General features: G+C 35.5%; 1 protein-coding gene across 2 annotated transcripts in view; it reads right to left on the bottom strand.

Annotated features, from left to right (window-relative positions):
* Positions 1-20,081, bottom strand: part of stau2 (staufen double-stranded RNA binding protein 2) — a 125,380-nt gene that overhangs the window by 83,844 nt on the left and 21,455 nt on the right. For both annotated transcript variants that reach the window (XM_082184871.1, XM_082184872.1), the window contains exon 6: positions 6,118-6,277. In XM_082184871.1, the coding sequence (XP_082040997.1) occupies positions 6,118-6,277 (160 nt within the window). The remainder of the gene's footprint in view (positions 1-6,117; positions 6,278-20,081) is intronic.

Below are 20,081 nucleotides of genomic sequence, written 5' to 3'. Positions count from 1 at the left end.
TAGTAACAGAGGTGACTGAACTATTATTCAACACTTATTCAACAATGTTGCGGATTTGCAAGCACAAATAAATTATGCATTTAGGTTTACCGTTTATCTGTTGGCTGGCTTTATTTAATCACAAGTTTGTTTGAAAATCTTTTTACCTAATGTTTGATTAAAAAGTAAGTACATAAATAATATTTGTATGTAAAACTTAAATTAAAAAATGTATATGCATATTTGTATGAAATACTTTGTTGAACAAGAAACCTGTACTAGTCTGAAATCTGCCTTCACAATAATTTAGCTAAAAGGCACAGCTAACAAACACACTTTTTGATTTATTCACTTCCATTCATATGCGTTTGAATGCTGGAGATCGGAAACTCAAGTTAATGTGAAGAAGGTTTACATTTTGCTGCATTACAAAGTTTAAGTTTGGTGAACTCTGACCAGTGGATTCATGAATATGTGACCAATGTCAAAGCGTAACATCTTGGCTGAATTAAAAGAACACAAACTTTAAAGCTGAAAGTTTGCAGCGCTGCAGGAAAGTAGAGTAGATTATACATTTTTAATTATTTGTTATGTTAAATTTATGTAAAAAAAAAAAAAAAAAAAAGACACCGCAGAGCATGCTCTAAGTCTAGTGTGACCACATTTTGCATTAGTGAATACAAAACAGCTTAAAGCAGCATTACAACATTGAACAATTATCATTATTAAATTTTGAGAGAACTCACAAATCTCAATACATTACATCGCCTTGATTTGATTACCTTTTCTCAACAATCCCTTTATTACGGTACACAGATTTCTGTCACTGACCTCAATTCAGCCTAAAACCTACATTGCACCCTCTAACAGAATGAAGACCTGCCAGGAATCTTAAGAACAGGCTTTATGATCTCAGACCTGATGGTGAGTCTGCTTCAACGCATGACTGCAGTTTCTCATGTAACTCTGCTGAAAATAGATGCTTCAGGTTTTGTTAAACAGTTGAGATTCTGGAGAAAGTGGCTTGGTTTTGTGAGAAGAAAAAGCTTTCAAACTGATCCAAAAGCAGTTCCCCTTAGTTCCGATTTATATCTTATCAACTATAAAAGGAGCTGCAATAGTACGCTCACAAAAGTTCCAAAGAGTGACTTTTAATATGATCCCTGCAGCATATTATCTTGGTCACCTCCATTACAGTACTGACATTTCTTTTCAGTGTGTTCTCATGCAATACATGAACAGGAGTGTGTGATCTAAGAGCGCTCGATCAAGTTGTGCTTTTTCGTAGACATTTAATACTGTGTTCTCACTGTCGCCCTTATAGCGATCACACGGCATGATGTCATTGTTCGTTTCCTTCAAACGCCTGTTAATGATGTCTGGGATGAAGAGACATCAGGTGGTCTGGAGAGTGTGAGACTTTGTATTACAGACTGTGAAACGTTTGTGTGCCCTTCAACTGATCTGACAGGCCACAAGCAAAATTTGATGTGTTATATCAATGCCAACAGCAGAGAGATTTGCTAAAATATCAGTTTACAAACTCAAAGTCATGGTACTTTTCATAAGATTTGGAGTTACATATTTAACGTTCTGTATGTATCAAACACAAAAGTAGTAAAAGATTTGCACAACAAATCTTTTTTGAGAGCATACTGCTCTTCATCAAACTGCAAAGCATCCAGAAGTAGAAAAATGTTGAGTATAACAATTTCCACAAATTCTACCAAACATTAACATTTTATTGGCATTTCGACATTCTCCAGGATAGTGGGAAGAACCCAGAAAAAAAAAAAAAAAAACGTTGTCACAATTTATGCATAGCATCAGATTAACACAAATAAAAATGTATGCTTGTATGTAATAAACAATAACAACAATTGTCTATTATTATTATTATTATTATTATCAGCTAATAATGGATATTAAATTAGGACCATAGATGTAGAAATATTTAAAAATATTACTTTTTGAGAACCTACTACAAAAAGTAAAATAAATAAATAAATAAATGAATATTTTACATTAGTATTATAATTAATATCAGTTTATAATATATACTGTAATACATCAGGATCACAGATGCAGACATAAAAAAATAAAATAAAAGATTACTTTTTGAGAACCTATCACAGCTTATAAATGTCCTTAAAGTCAGTTGATGGAGCTATTTTACGGCATAGACTAGCAAAAAAAAGCATGAAAAAAGTAGCCCCAAAACGAACCCTTAAGGTGCGCAATTCTGATATTTTTGATTTAACACACAGATTTGTTTATTTAAGATGCACACATGTCGTATGTTTCAAAAACATTTGAACCAATAAAGCTGAGCCTCATTTCATTTTTTCCTAAAATAACAAACCACTAGTGTTTGATATAAAACAAATGTCTTCCAAACATCATTTAGGCTCTTCTGCTAAATAGGGCAAATTGAAAATCAACATCTCTGATGGATTAATCATCCGCTTCTCTTTGAAAACCCTTTAAATCCACATTTCTGTCAGCATCTCTTCATCAGAGATTTCCTGCTTACAGTGTGCGGTCACTTTTCCCATGATAACCATTGGACAAAAACCTTCACTCAGACTTGAATGAAACTGAGGAGCTTCCCAATGTCTGTTTACTAACTATTTAGAGCTGTGCTGACTGTACATACCGTGGTGTTGTTTATTCCCTCGACAACTCTGGCATGAGCTCAGTTGCCTGTTAGCACATGGTAAACAATTGGCTTTGTGAGTTCATGAGCGTGTTGAGAGGAAGGAAAACATGGTGTACTAGACAATAAAAATCAGCTGAGCCACAAATAACACTGACTCAAATTGACTAATAATAGCGTAAGTGTTCTTTATTTAAAGGGGTGGTATAATGCCCTTTTCACAAGATGTAAAATAAGTCTCTGATGTCCCCAGAGTGTCTATGTGAAGTTTTAGCTCAAAATACCCCACAGATATTTTTATATAGCATGTTAAAATTGTCACTTTTTGAGGGTGAGCAAAAACGCTTTTTGTGTCTGTCCCTTTAAATGCAAATGAGCTGCTGCTTTCAGCACAGGGGGCGGAGCTACAAGAGCTTGTGTCTTTTAACCTCACACAGACATGCACTGAAAATGTCAATGTTTATGTTCAAACCGGAGTCAGACAATAATGGAGAGACTCAAGAAGAAGTGACAACATGTAGAATGTAACAGGACATTTCTGAATGGTTAGTTGATGAATGTAGGTAGCTTATGTGTAGTTATCTTCTAGTCATTGATTAGCATATGCATGATAATCTATAAATCGCATTCCCGGGGGCGGGATTTATGTAAATTCTAGTGTCACTAACCCGGGAGGAATGTCGTGTAGTCCCTACCAGCCGTTTGTTATAGTCCTTAAAAAACGATTTCTTTAGAAGCAAATATCTCCCTTTGCTTTGAACTTTGTGCTTCGTAACTTTGCAGATGTTGTTTATGCTCAAACAGCAACATTACACACCAACTAAATTTAGAAAAGTGAAATCATATTCAACCACCCCTTTAAGGGTACGTTTACACAGCAACAGTGTACTAAAACGGAAAAGTTTTTCACGTACAGACAACAATGTTGTCAAAACGATCCGAATCTGCAAGAATGAGTAAAAACGCTGTATTTCATGCCAGGCCAGCAGTTGGCGATGTCACTTTGTAAAGCAACACTACACGTCTATAGACTGAACATGTAATACGCATGCACATGACTAGGGTTGGGAATCGAAAATCAATTCCAATTATGGAATCAGATACTTAAGATCAGGAATTGGATACTTGTTATAAATACACATTTAAATTCGTCTTATCGATTCCTTTGTGTGCATTTTATTATGACTTTAAACCATTTTTGCATGTATAACGCATGTACAGAATTTTTTTTTAAAGTGATTTTAAACCAATCAAGCGCAAGACGACTCAAGTGCTGTTTTCTTTGCTGCGCACACATAGAAAGCCGCCTCTCATACTGTATGGTGTGCGATACTGAACGGAGTTTTCTTCCACAAATAAACGCAAAAATATGTCAAAATATTCTCGTAAACGTAAACAGTTGACAAAGAAAACGCATTAGAACAGATTATTGGGTCCGTGTAGCTGTTGAAGTGACAGCAGCCTAATATTCCTGCTGCCGTCTCTATAATAATATCAACCAACCAACCAACCAAATCAAACAACAGAAGACAAAGAGAAAATTCACTCACTGATCTTGACTCAATAACTTTAACTATATTTGTAATGTATATTTTATTTTATATAAAGTGCAGCGTTATTTTACATTTGATTACAGTTTCTGTACCTAAATACCTGAAAATCCTATAGCACTGGTTATTTCAATTTAATATTTTTTCAGTTGCATTTATTTGTGCGATTGCTAATTTGTCTATTTGTTCTTTTCTTGTTGATGAGTGTTTACTTGTCTTTTATAATGCTTGAAATGTATTTATATTAGTTGTTTTTTTATATGGTATTTTTAATCCACTGGAAAAAGTTGCTTGTGTAAGTGTTTTTTAGCCTGTGAATGTGAATGATATCCACGTTTTTTTTTATCTTATTGGAATCGAAATTAGGAATTGATAAGAATAGGAATCAATAAGCAGTTAAAGTCAAACGATTCAAACTATACCCAACTCTACGCATGACGTCAATGTTTTCACAAATGTGCATTTTTGTAGTTTACAAGGAGACTAGTATAATGGTATCGTTGTCAAAAACGTGGACAAAAAAATATTACTGCATAGTTGCAGTGTGTCAGTAAATAAATACAAAACATATTATTTTTATATTAATAATAATAATCATCATAATATCAGTTTACAATAAATAATTAGTCAGGACCACAGATGTAGAAATATAAAAATATGACTTATTGAGAAGCTGTATGATCTATATATGAGGCTGTTGATAAAACTATATTACACTGATTCTCATTGACCAATAACTGTGTAAGTGTCCTTATTTATGAGCAGAAAAGATTGGCAACATGTGCGTACACACATAAATTTGCTCTTATTCCCGTTCTAATGTCAATAAATCTGGATTATTGGATTAAATGGAGCATGTACACACATTTACTGATTTAAAAAAGTAAAGATAGTAAAGATGTGCGCACAAATACGTGTGAATTGTGTGTGTGTTTGTTTGTGTGAGCATGATACCCATCCTCGAGGTTTGAGATCTGGTACAGGAGTGAGGAGACATGCAGACAAACACAGTTTTGCCCTGAGGTATGGTGTGTATCAATTTGTAAAGCAATACACGGAAAAGGTGTCTGACAAAGCCCTCATTATGGAGACAGAAGGGGGACAAGACCAAACAAGAGAGGCGCCACTACGGTTTAAATAACCTTGGTCGATGCCAGGCATTTGGGGCACAATGTAATATGATTTCCGGTGGGAGAAATTAGTATTTTGAAGGATAGCCCGAAGCTAAACTAAAGTTCAGAGGAGATGTTGTGAACATTGACAGATGATGAGGAAACAGGACAGTCGTGTCATCTTAAATTTCATCAGCCTGAATATCACTTTTACCTAACAAGAGGTTATGATTATTCAGAGCATGATAGGCTTTCAAGTGCACAGACTGAAACACAGGTAACTGGAAACCACATAAAATGTCTGAGACCATTAGTTAATATACATCAAATTGTACACTTTTAAAAATGAATTTTCAACATTTACTATCTCACCAAGGCTGCCTTTATTTAATAATAAATAAATAAAACATAGTAAAAACAATACTGTGAAATGTTATGACAATTTAAAATCAGTGATTTAAATTTTCTTCAGTCACATGAACCTTCAGAAATCTCATAAAATATGTGTTATTACTATCAATGTTGAAAACAGATGTGCTGCTTAATTTTTCTGGAAAACGTTATACATTTTATTTCAGGATTCTGGTAAATAGAAAGTTCAAAAGAATTGAATTTATTTATTTTAACATTAAAAATGTTTTTTTACTGTCACTTTTGATCAATTGAATGCATTATTTCTAAATTAAAGCATTACTTTCTTTAAAAAACAAAACAATTACCTTTAAAAACGGTTTAATTGTAGTGAATGTAAGATTTCTTTAAGATGCTATGTGGTTTGCAAGGCTGTGTCGTGTGCGGTCTGTTTGGTGGGACAGGTTACCTGAGTTGGTCTTTCTGGAATGGGTTCGTTCTTCAGGGCCTGAAGGGCTTTCATGGCCGCATTGTGTCGGGCAGCTTGGCGAGTCCGCCCCTCTCCGATAAACTCGTTGCTCCCCACTGTCAGCTGCACATAAAATACCTTAGGCACTGGGTAATGGTACCTAGGTTTGGGAGAGGGCCAAGAGACAGAGAAGGAAAGGTTGAGTGAAAGAGAAAAAGGCAGGTAAAAGGGGGAAAAAGCCCTTTGATTTATAAGAGGATTATCTTATCGAAACTTGGCAGTTTTATTACTGTGCGAGCTCTAGAATGGAAATGATAGAAAGCAACCAGGAATTGAATTAAACATGCCAGTTGCTAATTGGGAGGAATGACGGGAAAAACACGACTTGTGATGGAAAGGAAGAAGCTAAATAAATATAAGGATTTCATTTCCTGGCCATGCTATCAAGGTAAATATCAAGGGTGCAGCACTATTAAAATTCCAGCTGATGAGATCAGCAGATCATTTAATTCCTGTCATGGCCATTGATCAATAAATAATGGCATATATAAAATCTATCATTAAAATTCCATACGATTTTGTCAATATAAATTAAAGGCATGACGACATTATAACACTTATAAAAAGTATTCTCATTTGAATTTAAATTTAAATAAAATATTATAAAAACTTTTAAATAAAAATCTGTTACAAAATGGGAAATTTGTAATAGAAAGATACATTTTTTTATGTTATTCATAAACAGAATATTATTAGTTTTAAATTATTCAAAATCCTAATTCTCGCACTGTATATGGATAAACAAACGAAAAACAATTAGTTAAATTAGATAACGAACTAGTTTGCAGTAGAGCTGCACAATGCTGGATAAATTGAGAATCATGATAAGTTTTGCTTAAAATAGAAATCACGATTCTCCCGCGATTCTGAAAAGACAACTAAACAAAATAACATGTAATTTACTGTTCTGACAAAATGTTAATTGCTGCAGACTATTTTAAAAATATGTAGTTGAATTATTTTAAAGGTACACTATGTAACTTTTGGCGCTCTAGCAGTTAATAAACAAAACTGCATGTGGAAGAACATTGTAGCCGGATCTACTTCTCTCTGTTTATGTAAATGACGAGTCACACAGAAACTGGGCTACTCGTTGTCCCACTCAGTCTAAACTAGTCCGAATATAAACACTTATCATAGGCGTACCATAATGATTCAGGATAAGACAAAATCATGGTTTGGAAGATGGATTCATGATGTACTCGCTCATTATATAAATGTTGTACATTTTGAGCAAAAATTACAGTTTTAATAAATGATTCAATGACTCACTCATAAAGACTTATCTTGTTTCATCAAAATGTGATTCAATGAATCAGCGTTTTTGAACAAATCTCTTGAATTAATGATTCAACGACAAATGCATTGTTTAACTTGTTGCCACCTACTGGTAAAATGATGTAATACAATCTTAATTTGAAGCATCAAGTTACTTTGATTTAGGGGGCTTTCACACTGCTCACTGCTGTCCGAATCAGAGTGCGCTTGTTCCCAGTGTGCCCCGCATCATTGGTCATGTTTCAACATTCACTTAATCCTATACCCTACCCTGGTGCATTTACATTCATCTTAAGTCATCACAAACGTGCACAGCGCATGATAGAAAACAAAATGCGGGTCAATATATTAATCTGGTGCCATTATGCAAAGGAGAATAACGCAAAGACACTTGCGTGAACTTATGAGCGTCGCATGAACACGGCTTTCTGCTGCTTGCAAACTAATTCTTTTGAGGAATTTTTCATGCGAACCGTGCCGTTTTGAACTAAACTGCCAGTGTGAAAGCCCTCTTATTCTATTTTGATCACCACCGTAAACATCAGTGCTTATATCCTAACTATAGGCATTTGTCCCAGTACTTCTGTGATCATTTGAACTATTGTAACACAGACATAATGATACTGTGGGGTTGAAAATACTATTTTTGAAGCGGTTTCACACATATACAAAAAAACTGCTCTCTGAATCAGCGACAGCGCCAACGCACATATGAATATTCCACTGTAATCGTACTTGTCAAAGGCTTAATAGACAGACAAATCGTTGTCATTTAGGAATAAGATCATGTGGATGTTTGAATTGAGATATCGATTTCTTAAAGTCTTCCTGTAGTCAATAATTGTATCCCTTGAAACTCATCTTTGATCACCAAAATTGCATATTTAAAAGTTTTTTCCTTGAATTTTTTTTTCTCGTGCCCTAAAATAGCTTGAATGTAACTCTACACCCTTGCCTCATTTAGTATACGCGGTTCTATGAATATGCAAATTAGCCCCGCCTCCACTCACTCACACCAACTCAGAGATCCACTCGTTGACGATCACACGTTGACGTGATTGGTTACAAGGTAGTTTTGTTCAGAAACACCAGCGATTTCAAACTGCGATTTTGAGACTGTCTTTGATTCACTGCAGTTTTAAGGAGAAAATACTCAGCAATGGTGATGACTTATGAATTTGCTCATGGTTTGTCTTTAAGCATATTAAAAACACCAGATAGACATAAACAACATTAAAAGCTTGATTTTCACCACAGGTGGACTTTAACGATTAATCATGCAATATGTAAAAGTGGATATTCAGTATGAAAAATTTACATTTATTTAGTGATTTGCTAAAGATTACATTTTGCCATGTAATTAAATTATTCGTTTACTTTAGGTGAGCGCAGATGACGGCAAAGGTAATGTAAATGTAAAAATAGGGGAAGCATTCGCAATTAAATAAACAAAATCGGCCGATACATTTCCAGTATTTAAAAAAACAACAAAAAAAACAGCATGAGGCAACAGTCGAGGACATCCTTCTGAATGTGTACTGTGTATAACTGAGGTCTAGTTGAGCATCGTGACCCATTCTTGCTATGGATGCAGTCATATCGTACATTATTATGTACCCGCTTCATTCCGCTGTCACGGAGCTCCAATGAAGTAAGTGTCTAAAGACACAAAGGCTGATGGGAGTGGTGTACAAAGCTTTAAAACAACTTGAGAAAAGGCAGATTTATTTCTGAGGTGGAACCCGAACAATATTGGTAGAGTAATAAATGGTCAAATTAAAGGGCCCTTCTTCCATGGGGTCAATGACATAACAATGAGTTGGTGAAATAATGACTCCCATTGGCTCCAAGGGAAGGAGCACGGAACAAAAGCAGCTTCACATATATCCAGCTTTCTTTATCTTAACTTTGGCTCACCCATGCAGGGCTGTCAGGCCGCTGTTCAGTGGGCAGATTTAAGGGTCTGTTTGCACTTTAAGGCCTTTATGAGGAACGGTACCGACTGACCTAGCGTCAGCTCTCCCCCTTCCCTCGCTGGGGAGAACCCATTCACACTCCTCTGTAGCGTCTGGGGACCAAATTGTGCTAAAAAGTAGCTGCTGCTTTCCAAAATCATCACGCTCTCACGGTTTTAGCTCTTATCAGCATTTGGGGAATTAAAAATGCATCAACAACAGTCATGAACAAGGTCAACATATGATGAAATACATCAGATCATGGAAGTAAATGGTACATCTTGCTAAAGTCAACTGTTCTCAACCCCTTTTGCTTTTCTATTGTCCAACAAAATCGGACAATAGAAGATTGGAAAAATGTTGCCTGGTTTGATGAGTCTCGATTTCTGCTGTGACCGAAAGATGGTAGGGTCAAAATTGATAGTAAACAACATGAAAGTATGGATCCATCCTGCCTTGTATCAATAGTTCAGGCTGGTGCTGGCGGTGTAATGGTATGGGGCATATTTTCTTGGCAGACTTAATTCCAATTGAACATAATTTAAATGCCACAGCCTGAGTTTTGTTGCCGACAATGTCCATCCCTTTATGACCTCAGTTTACCCATCTTCTGAATGACGGCTACTTCCAGCAGGATAACGTGCCATGTCAAGCTCAAATCATCTCAAACTGGTTTCTTGAACATAATAATGAGGTCACTATACTCAAATGGCCTCCACAGTCACCACATCTCAATCCAATAGAGCACTTTTGGGATGTGGTGGAACTGGAGATTTGCATCATGGATGTGTAGCCGACAAATCTGTAGCAACTGCGTGATGCAATCGTGTCAATATAGACCAAAATCTCAGGAATGTTTCCAGCACAGTTTAATCTATGCTACAAAGAATTAAGGCAGCCCTGAAGGCAAAAGGTTCAACCCGGTACTAGCAAGGTGTATCTAACAAAGTAAAAGTGAGTGTAATATTACAACTTAAAACCACTGTTTCCTATTTTAATATATTTTAAAATGTAACTTATTCCTTATTCCAAAGCTTAATTTTCAGCATCATTACTCCAGTCTTCAGTGTCACATGATCCTTCAGAAATCATTATAATATACTGATTTGGATTTTTTTATGTTTTTGTTTTATCAATGTTGAAAACTGTTGTGCTGCTTAATATTTTTATACCGGGATACATTTTTTTCAGGATTCTTTGATGAATAGAATTTATTTGAGGCATTTAAAGGGCATTTAAAAATGTTACAAAAGATTGAATGTCACTTTTGATCAATTTAATTCATCTTTTCTGATACAGTACCGTTCAAAAGTTTGGGGTCATTAAGATTTTTTATGTTTTTAAAAGAAGTATCTTCTGCTCACCAAGGCTGCATTTATTTGATTAAAAATACAAACAGGAACAGTAATATTGTGAAATATTATTCCAATTTAAAACAGCTGTTTTCTATGTGAATATACAGTAAAGTGTAATTTATTCCTGTGATCAAAGCTGAATTTTCAGCATCATTACTCCAGTCTTCAGTGTCACATGATCCTTCAGAAATCATTCTAATATGATGATTTGCTGCTCAAGAAACATTCATTATTATTATCAATGTTGAAAACAGTTGTGTACAAATTGTTTTCAAAATTCTATGATGAATAGAAAGTTCAAAAGAACAGCATTTATCTGAAATCTAAAGCTTTTGTAACATTAAACACTACCGTTCAAAAGTTTGGGGTCAGTAAGAATTTTAAATTTATTTTGGGGGGAAATAAATAAAATAAATCAATACTTTTTATTCATCAAGGATGAGTTAAACTGATCAAAAGTTACAGTAAAGACATTTATAATGTTAGAAAATATTCTATTTTAAATAAATGCTGTTCTTTTGAACTTTCTATTCATCAAAGAATTTAGAAAAAAACTGTTTTCAACATTGATAATAATAATGAATGTTTCTTGAGCATCAAATCATCATATTAGAATGATTTCTGAAGGATCATGTGACACTGAAGACTGGAGTAATGATGCTGAAAATTCAGCTTTGAAAACCGTCATTTTAAAATTGTCATTATATTTCACAATATTACAGTTTTTTTGTTTGTTTTTTTTTCTTGTTTTTTATCAAATAAATGCAGCCTTGGTGAGCAGAAGATACTTCTTTTAAAAACAACAAAAAATCTTACTGACCCCAAACTTTTGAACGGTAGTGTATATATATATATATATATATATATATATATATAAATAAAATAATAATATATAAATAATCCTTCAAACTGACCACTTACTGACCACAAACTTTTGAACAGTACTGCACTTCTGAATAATAAGGTAAAATGTGTTTTGAACAGCTGACTTTAACATAAAGGTTTATAATGTGAAATACAGTTAATTCGAGGTGAAACCATACAGGCAGAAAACAGCATCATTGGCCACTGTTAAGACTCCCATGGTTAAAGGTTTTAACTTGTTTAAACTTGAAAAGAGGAAAAAAAAAGTCTAAAACTGAAACAGACATGTGCAGTGTTCTGAATCATACTAAACTAAGGGTCATTTGATCTACATATACTTTTCCGTAAATGTTCCGGTTATTTAGTTTCAGCTAATAGAGAACTTCAATTTCATTGTAGGTCTTGTGATATTAGATTTGATACCAATTGAAGCCATCTGGGAGATGTTGAAATCAAAGGGCATGCCAAAGCCACCAGGAAAGAAGAAAAGATAGTGTTACATGCATGATAATGAAACGCAGAACTATTTCCCTGCCCAATAAAATTATACCATAATAATTCCACAATGGCTGAGTAACTAGTACAACCCTATAAATCATGAATGTGGGTCTCTAAGATCTGTATTTAATTCTGGAAATAATAAGCTCAGCACAAACCTTATATTTTAAATATGTTCTGTAAAAATCCAGTAAATAAAAGCATATGTTGAAAATAAAATAATAAAATAATAATTGTATAATTTATTATAATAATAAATAATTTTATATGAAAAGATTTTAACTATAATTTTAAACTTAAATTATATTTTAACCTGTTAACTGTCATAGATCTGACTTAAATCGTTGCAATTCAGGAATGCTTTGGAAAAAAAGTCAGCAGATTATTGCAGAAGTGAAAGCACTTCTAAAAATTAAATAGCAAAAAAACAAACAATTATAGAAGTTTAAGTTTACTGTAATGCAAAAGTACAGTACTAAACATTTTTATTTTACACTAAATATGTATTTTACAAAATTCTGATTATAAAATTGCTAGAAAATCAAAGCCATTTGTCTAAATTTAGAGGTTTTTTTTATATAATTTATGATGATAACAAACATATGTGATGGGGGAAAAAGACTATAAAGACTAAAAAAGTACGTAAAGTGTCCCACTACCAGAACACACACAGTTAACCAGCTAAAATAGGTTAAATGATGTTGCTGTTGTTTCAGTTCTGCATCATAAATGTGTCTACCAGGCTTTATATAAACTTGTATGGTAATAAAAAGCATTAGATAACCAAGAGGTTGATTTTACAAATATTATTTTAGCATTGGTATTACTTTAGTTATATTTAGTATTATTAATTTTAGTTTAAATATTTGTGATGTCATTTTTATTTCATTTTTGGTTTTTAATTATTTCTGTTTAGCTTAAATGTATTTTTATTTCAGTTTTCGTACTTTAACTTAAACTTATTTTATTTCAATTAGTTGCCAAGTAAATTTTTTCATTAAAGTAAAAAAAAAAAAAATGTAATATGGAATAAAATTTAATGAATAAATTATGACAATTTAGCATGCGTTTGTGTCTACCGGTATTTTATGGTAATTCCTTCCGTGATTCCTCAAACTGAGTGGGAGGTTTTGTCTATGTTTTTTTTTAAATGGGTGTACAATCATTCCAGCACATGTGCGTTCGGAGCCACATCTCTGAGCCAGCATCCAGCATGTCCCCTGTCTGCTCCAACAGTGATTCAGCATTTCTCTCCCAGAATTCCAAGGGGTTCTGCGCTCGGCTGACCACAGCCCCTCTGAGGGAGGCGGAGCCTGCCCTTGCATGTCAAGCGTGGTCCCAGACGCTTGGAGGAAATGCCAAGTGCAACATGGGACCCAGCCAGGATGTTGGGGCGGTCGATTTTCTGGTTACAGGTGCAGGGAGAGTGGCTGCGGCCCCGGCTCGTAGGAGGCCCCTTTGTGCAACGTGGGAAAGTCGTTGCTGACACACTCTGAGCCACATTAGACCCAATAATCTATCAGCACACACACCAGCCAGGCCTGTCTGGTCTGCATTAGAAAGGAACACAAGCCAAAGCGGGAACACCTAGTGAGAGGACAGGGAGAGAAACCCACTGGAAGGCAATCATTAGTGTTGTCTTTTATTTATGCGTGTGAATGTGGCCGCCTGAAGACAGGATGAGAGAACAGAGCAAGAAGGAATGATGAAAAGAGATGGGGAATGACTCAATAAAATGATAACTCACAACAAATGACTATGGAAAAGACTTTGAAGATGTGGTTTCAGGAACAGCTAATCTGCGAAACGAGTCAGCGAGCGATGACTGAAACCTATTGAGCCACAATCAGAAAGACACTGTTGTGACATTTAAAAGGGATGGTTCACCCAAAAATGTCATTATTTACTCACCCTCATGCTGTTCCAAACCTAAATGACTTTCTTCCTTTTGTGGAACACCAAAAAAATAAGAAATTAAGAAATTGTAGTATTGTAATTTTACAGTTGTATATTAGTAATATTATTATTAACAACAACAACAACAATTATTATTATTATATTTATTATTATAATTATCATAGTAATGATTCCATGAGTCATACTGATGAAACATTTTTGTACAAATTGTGCATTCCAGCAAAGAAGCACAGAAAACGAAAAATAGCTATTTAAAAAAGAAAATAGCAATAAAATGTTATTAGGAAAAATACATACGATGTCCATACAATGAGTGACAGTGGGGACCAAAACACTGAGACATATCTTCTTCAGGTTTGGCATGGCATGAGGTTGAGTAAATGATGACAATTCTTTTTATTTTTGGGTCAACTATCCCTTTAAGACTTAATGAGTCATTAAAGTATTACTTTCCAAAGAACACGACATATATCAAGATACAGCAACCCGATACTAGCTCAGCATTTAGCTGACATTTCAAAGTTTTTAATAGACTGGATTTGTGATTCCAGAATACACTTCTCAGCAAGACATCTTAATTGATCCTAGCTTTCAAAGAAAACATCAGATGGGAGAGCCATCATTTAGATTTCCATTCCAAAGTGCTGCATTGTAGTTCAATTCAAAGGAAAGAGCAACACATTCGTGTGAGGCCATCAAAACCAATCAAAGTTCTGCCACATTTTTATGGGAGAAAGCATTTACACATTACAAATTGATAGATGCTAGTATGTAAAAACTCTTTCTAATTTGGAATAGTCAAAAAATGACATGATTTGTGACTAGCGATCCTGATCAACATGTAATACTACTCCCTCAAGTTTCATTCGCACATGGATCATCACAAACACACTATTTTTTTAACAAAAGCTCATGTATCCTTTCAAAAACAAGGCAAGACTCCCTTCCTGTAGTTGTTCAAGCCTAAAACCACCTCAACTCCCCCGGGAGGAGGCTCACGCCCAAATCTCGAGCGGAGTTCCTTAACCCAGATGTAGGATTGCATTTCAGCATTGGCCAGGATGTGCTGGCGATCTTCTTTAGAGTTTTAGAAGTTGTGAAAATTGTCATTTGGTATGGTTTTGATAAATAAAGCATTTAGGGAATGCATGTAGGGCTGGGCAATAAAACAATAACGATAATTATTGCAATATGATTTTCCTTGATAAACCGATAACAACAGTACTATAAATGTTCTATATAATGTGTAAGCGCCAAAAGCAGCGCAGAGCGAGCTTTCTTGAGCAGATGCGTTTATTCGCTGATCGATCTCGATCACGTGACCACTAAACAGCGCTGTGAGATCCAGCGAGAAGCGCTTGAATTCAGCAAAGAACACAAATGTCTCTGTGATAGAGCTGGGCGATAAAACGGTCTCGGTATTTATCGACAGCACACCATTGTCGGTAACGATATAAAAAATGTTCCATATAGCGCTTGATATTTTCATTAAAATGCGTGCGCATCGCCGTACACATATCGTGTCTAAAAACGCGTGGAAAGCGCCGCTGTGCCGCTGTCTCCTTGTTTCCAAAGCGTTTGCGTTCCCGTGGCGTCTGTCGTTGCCATGCAACCATGAACTGCGCTCTCCACATCACCATGTGAAGGTGCGTTCCATTTGACCGTGATTCGTAAGTAGACCTTTTGCCTAGAAAGTTTGCCTTGATTGTTTTACATTTACACTTTTACATTGCACACATTTTGTAACATTTCATTTAAGTTCAAGAGTTTCGTTAAGACTTTATCTTAATATTAGACATAAAGAGGATGTTTTTGTTTACATTTTATTTTGTTTTTGACTGCTAAAACTAATGTGTTGTTTGCCTTAATAATGTGGATAAACAAAAAAACAGTGGTTTAAATTCCAACTTTTGTACTTGTTATAAAAAAGTTCAATAATTATCGATACCGAACGATATGAAACATTATACCGTGATAATTTATTTAGCAATATTGCACAGCCCTACTCTGTGATTTAAACTAGTTTACAGCCAGATGAAGCAGCGCTGACAAACAGGAGAAACATGATACAGACTGAAGGCTTTTCAGTCTACAAATGACCATTATTTACCATGGATTTACTGTAGTAACACCAACTGCACCATGGTATTGTGGCAAAAATGTGGGATCGTATTTTATTATATTATTAATTTGACTGTTACAATATACAATAATTAATGTATATACACAAAGTTTACTAAAAAGAAAGGTTTTGTACGACTCACTTTATCAGTTAAGTGTTTCCGGTGGCTGGAATTTTGTCAGTCAAAAGTAGTCGATCTCCAAATGCAATGTAACATGAGAAGAGTAAAGATGGAAAGCTCAGTTCATTACGTTGCATTCGGAGATCGACTACTTTTGACTGACAAAATTCCAGCCACTGGAAACACTAACTGATAAAGTGAGTCGTACAAAATCTTTCTTTTTAGTAAACTCTTTGTTCACAAACAATGTTGTCAATGCTCGAGTTCATTTGTAGAGCCCCAGGTGATACTTCAAGCACCATTTCATGTTGTGTCGAGCCTCCTTAGTGTTATAAAAATAGCATTTTGATGCTATCATTGTAGTGCCCCTAGCACTCCCATTCAAAAGGAATTTTGACCGAAAACGAAAATACGGTCAAGCTTAAAAGTGGCGTTTCCATTCTAATTATGCTTTTACCCAAAACTTGCTGCATCTAATTCCATTTTTAAGAATTTGTTTCAATTTCGTATTGTAATTGTAGTACTGTTACTAACTGTACTATAAAGTTCTCTCACCGAAGAATGACGCATGATGTATTGCAGGGAGGGTGGGACTTACGCTTTTAGCGCAATCAGGCTAAAGTTAGCATTTTCCCAGATGTCCTACTGCACCTTTAACATTTATGTCAAAACTTATACTAAGTATACTTTGGGCTTAGTGAAGTAAGTGTCTGGAGCTGTTTTCAAGATGGCCGCCAAGTGAACTGGCTTGCAGTACAGTGACTTTGGGTAAACACACAAGCAATGGATAGACTGGGTCTTTACTACTGATCAGTCACCTGGACAGGCTTTTTAACAGCCAGGCAATACGCCAGAATATTTCTCTTTCTCATCGTTGATTGATCATCCGTGTTACTAACATAACGTAAGAGCTAGCAGCACATGCTGGGCCTCTGATGACTTCAATCTATCTCTTGCCATTTTAACTGCTAACAGGAGGCCCAGACCGCAGTTTTGTTCTCCTTTACATAGACATATATAAACATCACTTGTGAATTTTCAGTGTAGAAGACTGAAATTCCTGTGAGGATTAAAGAAAAAGAGTATAACCATGCTAACAGGTGCTATAGATTCTCCAGCTGCATGATAAAACAGTCTGACTAAAGATCCCGCACACTGAGTCCGAACTATTTTTATGCGTTTATCGTATTCCTCATCCTAAAAATTTGTCACGCACAGAAACCCTGCACACTGAGTCCGATGCATATTAATGAACCCGTTACGAAAAAATCTAAAACAATACAAAATGGAGTATTCAAGCAGTGAGGATGATTTTGTTGTCCTCTCTCTTCTTAAAAATAGAAAAAGAAAGAAGAAATATTGGGTCCATCCAACAATCCTGAGATTGCATAGAGAGGAAGGAGAGTTCTACCTCCTTATCAAGGAGCTGCAGGATTATCCAGAGCAATTCAAAGTTCACTTCAGGATGTCAGTGGCTCAGTTTGATGCTTTGCTAGCAATACTGGAGCCACACATTAAAAAGAAGACCACCAATTTCCATGAACCAATTGATCCTGAACAGTCCTGGATTTTGGCATTCACTTGTACGGTGGCTCTGAACTGTCAAAACACCTCTCAAAATGCTTGCTACAGATGCGAAAAACGCAGAAAAATGTATAAAACAATTTTTATGACGGACGAAAGTTTCGGAGGCAGCGTGTAAACATGATTGACACAATGTGAGGTCATATTGATTTTTTAAGGTGTGAAAATTTAGAACGAGAATTTCGGACTCTGTGTGCAAGGACCTTAACCCACAGATGGGTCTCTCCAGTCAGATGCCTAAATAAAACTACTGGAAAGTAAATTGCAAGCCTCTGTCTAAAGGTGCAATAACATTTACCTTTGCTCTGAGAATTTTCATATGCAATGCATGAATCTATGCATTTGGCGTGAGGATGAAAGCGGGTGAAAATGTGAATTTCCCCACACAGATTTCACTTGTTTTAATTATGCAATTCGTTGACCAACAGAAAGCTGCTTGGATTGAAAGTGACTTCATTGTGAACTTTGCTTCATGCATCACTAAATTATTGACAATGGATCTTTTTTACAAGTGAAGCGCTACAAGTGAATTTAGCCATCACCATATTAGTCATTTTAACATTAATTATATACTATTATAGTATGTCTAATATTTTGGCCAATAACTAATTTGGTACTGACAAACTGTGACACAATCAATGTCTGGGAAGCCAAACAACCATAGTCTTATAGCTCAGGCCTTCAGAAAGTGAAAAACACCCTCTACTACAAGGGGGGAAAAATCACAATCAAATGGGTCAACAGGACAATGGCACTTTATTGACCAGTCCCTGAATCATGGTCATGCATGGCACAGATTTACTTCAAAACCTCTGCACAAGAAAGGACAACGTACCCCTGAGAAAGAAGGAAAATATACTTCTTCCTGTTATCCCCTCCATGTGTCGATTTCTTTCACATTGCTGGAGCTTTTTCCACAAATGTGAGTAAAGGAAAATGACAAAATGATACCACAAAGCGTCCCACTTGAGCACAAAAGGTTTGTCATCAGGGGGTGAAGACCTCCTACATGCGACTTGTCACAGGAGGGGATATGGAAAGGCAACAGACATGGAGCAAACCAAACCCCCCATGAAGAAAGGAGGATGTGTGATGCCTTCAAAGACACCATCCACTGACATACAACAGCACAGGCAGGGGCACCATGGGGCTTTTTCACCAGAATTATTGTATGAACCAACATAATACAGGAAACAAATACTTGGCTGGTATTAAAGTAGTACAAAAGACTTATTTTGGTAGCATGCCACTTTCAAAAGCGTTGTAATAAATCAGCAGGTGGTGTTGAATCCAATCCACATTGGACTCGAAAACTGTATAAAATCACGGCTAAGTATTCATGGTCCGGCATTAATTGGGCTGTAGCAGAGGTTGATGGTCCTTAACAATAGAGAGTACAGCCAGAATGGCTAAATAAGCCACATACCCCATTAAAAAGCCCCTGATCTGCCTTTCGGATGACATAGTACAGAACTTCAGTGTTTATAATGTTAATTAAAGGTCAGCTAAACCCAAATTCCTCTGCTGTGTGTGTTATGGTTCCTCTTGCAAACATGAGATTAAAAAGCTTTCTGCTGTTTAATCAGTAGGTTTCCCCTGTTTTATCACTTCAGAAATGCAGCAGCGAGTCAAATTCCGACCCTCCTCGGTTCGTTATGGTTGATTTAAAATGACACTGGCTTATTAAGATTGTATTTGTACATCTTGAGTTTTAATTGGTCATTCTCATTTGCAGGAAGAGACGGTGGCGGATATAACTCATACATCAAACTCTTCAGATTGGACCAGGAGCACTTAGTGTCAGTCCATTTACTGCTAATGAAAAAACTTTGGCACTATGGTTTTAAGCTGGACTGATGCCCGGCACAGCTGCTTCTGTCCTCATTTACAGCATTAGTTTAAATGCTAGTAGCTGATTGTTTTAATTAAGACAGTATAGCAACTGCTGTGATCACAACATTCACAACTTTCAGATGGAATTTATTAGAAAAGGTTTATCTGCGATTGTAGTGCCATGAAGTGAGCTTTTTTTTTTTTTTTTTTTTTTTTACACGCTATTTGTTAACTATCCTAATCTATAGTATAATTTACATAATATCAACAAACATGTCATTCTACTGCAAATAAATAAACAAATGATTCTAATGAACCAGCTCTGTTCAATGAGTCAATCACGAAAATCCTGATTCACAAACAAATAACAAATAAAC

Source organism: Leuciscus leuciscus (genome assembly GCF_965113295.1).
Source record: "Leuciscus leuciscus genome assembly, chromosome: 11".
NCBI lineage: Eukaryota > Metazoa > Chordata > Actinopteri > Cypriniformes > Leuciscidae > Leuciscus > Leuciscus leuciscus.
The sequence above is the reverse complement of the archived record's forward strand: the minus strand, read 5'-3'. Positions and strand labels throughout refer to the sequence as shown.